This window comes from Hypomesus nipponensis, chromosome 26 (assembly GCF_054491055.1).
Source record: "Hypomesus nipponensis isolate SF chromosome 26, ASM5449105v1, whole genome shotgun sequence".
In the NCBI taxonomy this organism is placed as follows: Eukaryota; Metazoa; Chordata; class Actinopteri; order Osmeriformes; family Osmeridae; genus Hypomesus; species Hypomesus nipponensis.
Window position 1 is genome coordinate 7,015,804 of NC_140386.1, and position 8,664 is coordinate 7,024,467.

The 8,664-nt window shown below is 53.9% G+C and overlaps 1 protein-coding gene and 2 non-coding genes across 3 annotated transcripts; all 3 read right to left on the bottom strand.

Moving 5' to 3' along the window:
- Positions 1-191: 191 nt before the first annotated feature.
- On the bottom strand, positions 192-8,658 carry LOC146221228 (elongation factor 2b). Its single transcript, XM_084692983.1, has 13 exons — positions 8,532-8,658; positions 7,390-7,604; positions 5,352-5,533; positions 4,945-5,156; positions 4,221-4,399; positions 3,977-4,082; positions 3,476-3,728; positions 2,988-3,183; positions 2,549-2,915; positions 1,956-2,309; positions 1,520-1,702; positions 1,207-1,339; positions 192-890 (listed from the first exon to the last, which is right to left on the bottom strand). The coding sequence occupies exons 1-13, from the start codon at positions 8,532-8,534 to the stop codon at positions 697-699; spliced, it is 2,577 nt and encodes an 858-aa protein (XP_084549109.1). The 5' UTR covers positions 8,535-8,658; the 3' UTR covers positions 192-696.
- Positions 3,841-3,908, bottom strand: LOC146221229 (small nucleolar RNA SNORD37). The gene has a single exon (XR_014750822.1). It is a non-coding gene; the product is annotated as a small nucleolar RNA SNORD37 (small nucleolar RNA).
- LOC146221230 (small nucleolar RNA SNORD37) lies at positions 4,744-4,811 on the bottom strand. The gene has a single exon (XR_014750821.1). It is a non-coding gene; the product is annotated as a small nucleolar RNA SNORD37 (small nucleolar RNA).
- Positions 8,659-8,664: the final 6 nt, after the last annotated feature.

Sequence of the window (8,664 nt, forward strand, 5' to 3'; positions counted from 1 at the left end):
TTTGTGGTTTCTGCACCCTTCCATTTGGTGACAATCATGCAAAGATGATTGTGTACACCGATTTGTTCATCTTCATTACTCTATATATATATACACACACACACACACACACAGTGCAGAGGTGGACACAAACATAGCCAATGATATCAACGTGGTTTGTGCACCTGGACACAAGACAACTTCACCAGGTGGAATGTGAAGAGAGCTTAGCCCCCATTTCATGGTTTATTATCCTTCAACACCCCCAGACATGACAACCCAAAACCATCTTCTTTCAACACAAGATGTTTTACACACGTCGTGTGATTGTTCCCAATTTTAAAATGTTGCGGACTTGTTTCCAAACTTATCAACTTAAGTTCATCAATCATACTTTGTTTGCCTCACATGTAATATTTACTTAAATAACACTTTCATACCAGTGTCCCATTGGTCTACATTTCAAGCACTTGTTCCCCCAATTTAAATACATTACATTTAATGTAATTGCTTCTTAAAATCGCTTAATTCCAATGTTTTTTCCCCAAGGCCTCATCATTCCATCTTGTACTTGTAAAATGTTATTTGGTCCCCACTGTTCTATCCTGGGCCATGTCTTGGAGCGTCGTGATTGGTGGTGGGTGAGGGGGGGGGGTGAGAAGCCAGAGCCAGGTGATTGGAGGAGGAAGGAGAGGGGGGGCGGGACAGGTGGTTCTTCTACAGCTTGTCCAGGTAGTTGTCAAGAGCTGGGATGCCCTCTTTCAAGCCCTTGCGTTTGCGGGTGTCAGTAACAACCTGCGCAGGTTTGGAGGAAGGCTCAGAGGGGTCGCCCTGAAGGATCTGCCAGTGGTCAAACACGCACTGGGGGAACGCCTGGCCCCCGGTGTTGGAGCGAAGGTCAGCGGTGAAGCCTGAGGGAGACGGGGAACACAGGAGGGGCAGGAAGGAGGGAGAAAATATGTTAAGACATCACGTTCAACAAATCACTGACTCAACTGACACAAAAACTGAGTTTGAGGCTGCAGGTGAGCTAACCAGGTAACAACATAGCTTCAACATACAGCCCTACTGCACTCATCGTTTTAGTTTTATATTGTAGTTGTCAGTGTTTTGTTGTACATTTTTCTATTTTATATTTAAGAAGTGAATTGCTTGTGGGGCCAGCTTTACATGAACACATTCGCTAACTACAGACTGTGGGAGGGTAGAAGGTGTGTGAGGACTCACCGAAGGACTCGTTGACAGGCAGGTAGGCCTTGACCACAAACATGGGGGTTCCCATGATGTGAGACTCCTCAAACACGTGGCCCCTCTTCCTGTTGAGCACGCCGTAAATCCCTCCAACCACCTGCTCAGGACACTAAGGGGGGGGGGGGGGGGGTCAAGTGTCAATACGGTCTGAATGACCTCAGATTTAATAAAGGACTTGGAAACGGGACAGTCATTCATAGAGGGAGCGATGAGACAGTACAGCTGCCTCTTAGTGTGTTAGTTCATACACCTAGATATCACACACACGCACACACACAACACAACGTACCTGGATCTCCACCAGGTAAACTGGCTCCATGAGTCGAGGCTGAGCGGTGAGCTGGCAGGCGTAGAGGACGCGGCGCGCCGTGGGGATGATCTGCCCGCCGCCACGGTGGATGGCGTCCGTGTGCAGCGCCACGTCGTGGAGGTCGAAACGAACGGCCCTCATGTTCTCCTCGCACAGAGCACCCTGTGGGCACACACACACACGGGGGAGGGAGAGAGAGAGAGGTGATTCGGTTGACGTTCGTCTCCTGCTTCCTCCACGAGTCAAGCACCACTTCCTCCAAATCTCAAAACTTTCCCCCCCCTCCCCTCACCGCTTACCTCCTCCACTCCCCCTTCCTGCCTTCCCTACCCGCCCGAGGGGCCCAGCCAATCACACCATCGTTGATCCCGTTCACGGTACCGCCTCACCCCCAGACCCCGCTCCCTCCCCTCACCTCCTTGGTGGCCCACTGGAACCCAGCCACAACGCTGTCCTTGATCTCGTTCAGGTACTGCACCCCCTTGGTCACGTCCATCATCAGGTTGGGCCCGGTGCCGTCCGGGCCGAAGCACCAGATCTTGCGGGCCTCGGACGCGTCCCACTCGTACTTCTCCGTGAGGAAGCGGGCCCGGGTCTTGAACTCTTGGCGCGGCGACACGTCGCCCTTCTCGATGTCCTCGGCGAGGCCGTCCGGGAAGGGGCGGGCCTTCATGAAGAGGCGGTTGTGCTTGTTGGGGGACTTGGAGAGGCACATCTGGCTGGACTCCTCGCTCACCGTCTCCCTGTACGACACCACAGGGTCGGATTTCTGGAGAGGGGGGGGGAGAGAGAGGGGCAGAGATACAGTCAACCACTGGAAGTACAGTTTTGTAGTTCCCCTCCCAACCATCTCCCTTTCTTCAGAGGAATACAAGCATAATACGTAAGACAGATCACCAGATACAGCTGTCTCACCCCCAACCTCCTCTCCCCCCCTCACCTTCAGAGGAATACAGGCACGATCATTCAGACCGTCTCCCCACCCCCCATCCTCCTCTCCCCCCTCACCTTCAGAGGAATACAGGCATGATCTTCCTCCAGGTCCTTCAAGCAGATCTCCAGATGCAGCTCTCCGGCGCCGGCGATGATGTGCTCCCCGGACTCCTCGATGATGCACTGCACCATGGGGTCAGACTTGGACAGGCGCTTCAGGCCCTCCACCAGCTTGGGCAGGTCGGCCGGGTTCTTGGCCTCCACCGCCACCCGGACCACGGGGCTCACGCTGAACTTCATCACCCTCATGTTGTGGGCCTGCTCGTAGGTGGTGATGGTGCCCGTCTTCACCAGGAACTGGTCCACGCCCACCAGGCCCACGATGTTGCCACAGGGGACGTCCTCGATGGGCTCCACGTAGCGGCCCATCATCAGGATGGTCCTGGAGGGGGGGGAGGGTGAATTGAAGATACCCGACTTCTGGATGGGTTTGAGGCGCGTGTGTGTGTCTTACCTCTGGATGGGTTTGACGTAGAGGTCCTCCTTCTTGCCGGGGGAGAAGTTGGGCCCCATGATGCGGACCTTGAGGCCCGTGGAGACGCAGCCGGAGAAGACGCGGCCGAAGGCGTAGAAGCGGCCCTTGTCTGTGGTGGGCACCATCTTGGAGATGTACATCATCAGGGGGGCCTTGGGGTCACAGTTCTTGATGCCTGACGCGCAGTCGCGGAGGGGGCAGGGAGAGAGTCAGCGACGTGGAGTGTGTGTTGACGTAGAGGTCAAACACATTTACATTTAGTCATTCAGCAAGCCCCTCTCATCCAGAGCCACTTACAGTAACAGGGACATTTTCCCCGAGGCAAGTAGGGTGAAGTGCCTTGCCCAATGACACAACGGCATTTTGCGCGGCCGGGAATCGAACCAGCAACCGCCCGATGAGTAGCCCCCCCGATTCCCTAACCGCTCAGCCACATGACTCAATGGTGTATCTGCGGTGTGTCTCACCCATGGCGGCCTCGTCGTCCCCAGGACCCTCGTACAGCAGCTCACAGCGGTACTTCTGGGCGGTGACGGGGGAAGGCAGGTGGATGGTGATCATCTGCAGCAGGGCCTCGCCGGCCGGCAGCCACCTCCTCATCACGGCCTTCAGCAGGGGCTTGCCCTCCTTCTCCTTGTCCTCGGAATCCAGCTTGATATCCAGCTTCTCTATCAGCTTGGCCGTGTCCTCCTTCTTGAAGTTCATGATGGCGTCAAACACCTGGGGGGGGGGAAGAGGGGTTGAGTCGTGTCTGTGTGAGTCGGATTGAAATGTATGCGAGGGAGAGGCGAGCAAGGGTGACCATGGGGCGAACGAGGGGGTGTGCATGCGCAGTCAGACATGAGGTCGTCATCACTAGACAGTCAGGTCAAAGTGAAGAATGTTTCATTCATCATTTACGGGCGCAGCTCAGGTCAATCAGCCCCATTCAGCCCAGGTGTGTCAGGTCGAGCCCAGGAGCAGCTCACCTTGAAGATGGGGTCCAAGACGAGCTGGGCGAAGGTCCGGGGCAACTTCTTGCCGTCTGGGCTGGTGGCAGTCTTACTGAACTTCCCAGTGGCCGGGTCAAAGTACCTGAGGGGGAGGGGGGGGGGGACAGAGGACCAATCAGAACGCTCCAACGACCCATGTCATTTTTTTTCTTTCCATCAAAGCCTTCACTTCCTGTCTGCCTCAGCCCGTCTCCCCTCCTCAGCCGTCTCCCCTCCTCACCTGTCTCCCCACAGTTTCTTCATCATGTCCTCCACCTTCTTGCAGCGCTCCTCGGGCCCCAGCTGAGCATCTCCTTTGGCGGAGAACTTGGTGACGTACATCTCTGCAAACTGCTTCAGGGTGAACGCCCAGCCGTGCAGGCCCGAGCCGAACCCCACCGTGCCAATCTTCGGGTCAATCTGGGACACACAGCAGAGAGAGAGAGAGGTATGAGGTAACCAATAAGAATCAATGCTGATGATGCTGCTCATCATCATCATCATCATCATCATCATCATCATCGGATGATGTTAGATAAGGCTTAATCCAGGTTTGGATTACAGACCCAAGGTTTCTTATGGGTTCATTTGATGAAGCAAATGATGCGTTGCTGTGCTTGTGTATTTACAGTGTGTGCATGTATATGTACAGGTGTGGTGTGTCAGGGTGGGCAGTGTGAACGCGCATGTGCGTGAGGGTGAAGTGTGTATACTGACGACGTGTGTGTGTGTGTGTAAATTAGGAGTTACTATGCCATATGCCTGGTCAGACAGAAGGTTATCATCACTAGACAGTCAGGTCAAAGTGAAGAATGTTTGAGTCATCATTCAGATGCAGGCACTCCAGACACAAGGAATAGTTATGTGATTCTAATACGTATATAGTTAAACGAGATTAGCCTTTAAATGCGTAGGTTTAGAAGCCCCGCCCCCTCAGGGAGGAGGGCGTGTCTCGGCGCACCCACCATGATGTTGCCCATGGGCCCCCCCTCGTCCTCGCCGTAGGTGCAGATGATGACGTTGACGTTCTCCACGATGCGCTGGAACGTCTGGAAGAGCGCGTCGGGCTCCAGCTGCAGCTCCAGCAGGGCGCGGTCCATCTTGTTCATCATCAGGACAGGCTTGATGCGCTCTGCGATGGCCTGGCGGAGGACCGTCTCTGTCTGGACGCACACGCCTGGGGGGGGGGGGGAGGAGGAAGAGGAGGGCGGGTGAGGAAGGGTAAGGAGGGAGAGGAGAAAGAGGACGAGACGTGGGGGAGTGGAACCATTAACCCCCTGTGGAACCACGCGACAGAGTGTTTTGGACAAAACAAATCTGCGACGTGAAAAGTTACTGGTGATATTTAAATCACCGGGGCCTGAAGACTCACCAGAGACGCAGTCGACAACCACGAGGGCCCCGTCCGTGACGCGGAGCGCCGCCGTGACCTCGGAGGAGAAGTCCACGTGCCCGGGGGAGTCGATCAGGTTGATGAGGAAGCCGGAGCCATCTTTGCACTGCTTGATGAAGGCCAAGTCGTTCTGGCTCAGCTCGTAGTACATGGAGATGGCACTGCGGGGGGAGAACGCAGAGGTCAGAGAGGGAGAGGACAGGGTCAGAGAGGGAGGAGAGAGAGGACAGGGTCAGAGAGGGAGGAGAGAGAGGACAGGGTCAGAGAGGGAGGAGAGAGAGGACAGGGTCAGAGAGGGAGGAGAGAGAGGACAGGGTCAGAGAGGGAGGAGAGAGAGGACAGGGTCAGAGAGGGAGGAGAGAGAGAGGACAGGGTCAGAGAGGGAGGAGAGAGAGAGGACAGGGTCAGAGAGGGAGGAGAGAGGGAGGACAGGGTCAGAGAGGGAGGAGAGAGAGAGGACAGGGTCAGAGAGGGAGGAGAGAGAGGACAGGGTCAGAGAGGGAGGAGAGAGAGGACAGGGTCAGAGAGGGAGGAGAGAGAGGACAGGGTCAGAGAGGGAGGAGAGAGAGAGGACAGGGTCAGAGAGGGAGGAGAGAGAGAGGACAGGGTCAGAGAGGGAGGAGAGAGAGAGGACAGGGTCAGAGAGGGAGGAGAGAGAGAGGACAGGGTCAGAGAGGGAGGAGAGAGAGAGGACAGGGTCAGAGAGGGAGGAGAGAGAGAGGACAGGGTCAGAGAGGGAGGAGAGAGAGAGGACAGGGTCAGAGAGGGAGGAGAGAGAGAGGACAGGGTCAGAGAGGGAGGAGAGAGAGAGGACAGGGTCAGAGAGGGAGGAGAGAGAGAGGACAGGGTCAGAGAGGGAGGAGAGAGAGAGGACAGGGTCAGAGAGAGGACAGGGTCAGAGAGGGAGGAGAGAGAGGACAGGGTCAGAGAGGGAGGAGAGAGAGGACAGGGTCAGAGAGGGAGGAGAGAGAGGACAGGGTCAGAGAGAGAGGACAGGGTCAGAGAGAGAGGACAGGGTCAGAGAGAGAGGAGAGAGAGGACAGGGTCAGAGAGAGAGGACAGGGTCAGAGAGGGAGGAGAGAGAGGACAGGGTCAGAGAGGGAGGAGAGAGAGGACAGGGTCAGAGAGGGACGAGAGAGAGGACAGGGTCAGAGAGGGAGGAGAGAGAGGACAGGGTCAGAGAGGGAGGAGAGAGAGGACAGGGTCAGAGAGAGAGGACAGGGTCAGAGAGAGAGGACAGGGTCAGAGAGGGAGGACAGGGTCAGAGAGGGAGGAGAGAGAGGACAGGGTCAGAGAGGGAGGAGAGAGAGGACAGGGTCAGAGAGGGAGGAGAGAGGGAGGACAGGGTCAGAGAGAGAGGACAGGGTCAGAGAGAGAGGACAGGGTCAGAGAGGGAGGAGAGAGGGAGGACAGGGTCAGAGAGGGAGGACAGGGTCAAAGAGGGGGGGGGGATACAGAGAAAGAAGCGGTCCGGGAGGGAGAGAGAATGGGTCACAGTGAGATCACAGTGACAAAGGGAACAGGGTCAGTTGGTGGGGCAGGCATAGAGAGGGAGACAAGAGAGAAAGGGGGTCAGAGAGAGGGGGGGTGAGGTCACTGAGAACAAGAGAGCGGAACAAAGAGGGGAGGGCAGTTTATTGTATAATGTACTTATGGGTAACCAGAGGGAAGACATTATCTGGTCATCTCTTAAGTGGGGGGCTCAATCCTTTTTATTCAAAATGACAGAGAGAGGGAGGATTTAAACTTGTATCTTCTTGATCTGAAGTACAATACTGTAGCGCAAAACTATACATATTGCACAGGGCAACCACAGTGTCAAGCGACTAGAGGAAAAAATAACTAAATATGAGTTACCCGAGTTCGGACCTCAGAAGAAAAACATTCAAATTAAATATCGCCTTCCAAATGTCCTCGATATGATCTGTGGTTGGGCCTCATAAACGCAGAAGCTGGTTATGGCTCTGGACTGGACATAACTCTGCAAGGTGACTGGTGGAGTGGGACAGACACTCACGTGGACTTGATGGTGATGCAGCGCTCCTGCTCGTCCTTTCGCGTGTCGGTGAAACGGGTCTCTCCTGCGCGGGCACCAGCGATGATACCGGCCTTGGACACCAGCGAGTCCGTCAGGGTGGATTTGCCATGGTCAACGTGCGCGATAACGGACATGTTTCGGATATTGGACTTCTTGTCCATGATCTCACGGATCTGGTCTACGGTAAAGTTCACCTGGGGAGGGGGTTGAGCAAACTGTATTAGCCATAATTCAAATAATTTAAATGATTTATCAGTTTTAGCATGCTAACGTGATTAGATGATCACACAACCAGGACCAGCCCAAGGTATATGCGAACTAAGCGGCTGCTTAAGGACCAGTGGCCACCAGAGGGCCTCCAAGTGCACATTAAATTGGAGTTTAACGTAATTTCTTTATAAAGCGAATCAGAGGGGGGCCCTAAGCAATTCTGCTTAGGGCCCCATAAAGGCTGAGGCCGACCCAGCACACAATGCTAAGGTTGAAAGCAGCAACCATAGTGTTTCTAAAACAGCAGCGGTGCTGTCTATTGTTTACGCATCATGGGTAGCTGACGTGTCCACGTGTTTAAGGACATGATAATCATAGCTAACTACCTAGCCTAGCCTCATGAAATGCCGGTTCGGCATTACGTCCATTGTTTCTAGCAAAATGTTACTTTTCTGTTAGCAAACCAATCACCCGCCCAACAGTGCTAGTATAGCTACGTTTACGGTTTAAGTGGCATCGAGGCATGATCAGGTCTATAGAAAATATAACTGCAGTAGCTGATGTATAGACTGGCTTGTAAACGTTTCCCGAAGCTGACGTTAGCGTATGTAGCAATAACCGCTGTCAGGCATCTCATGTAGTTAATGGAAAGTGAGGTCAACGCGTTAATAGAATAATGACATTTCATTTCAAGGAAACGTTGGATCCTCGTATTTTACGTCTAGCAAACAAGCTAGTTATTTAACTGCGTAAAATACAACTGTCCATCAACTTTTGGTGAACGCGCAATCCGTCTTCCGGTGCCATGTTTAAGGGTGTCAACGCAAAAAAAAACTAAAAAGACTCGATCATCTGACTCACTGTGTACATCTAGCACATGTTAAACATATCAAAATATTCCTACAACTCACCATTTTGACGGATGGTTGTAGATTTTCTTTAAGGAGAGGGAAACTCGATATTAACACCACCCAATACCACCATCTCACGGGGCACTGGGAGAGAAGAGAAAGTTGACGTCACGTGGCACGTTTTTAAAGCGGG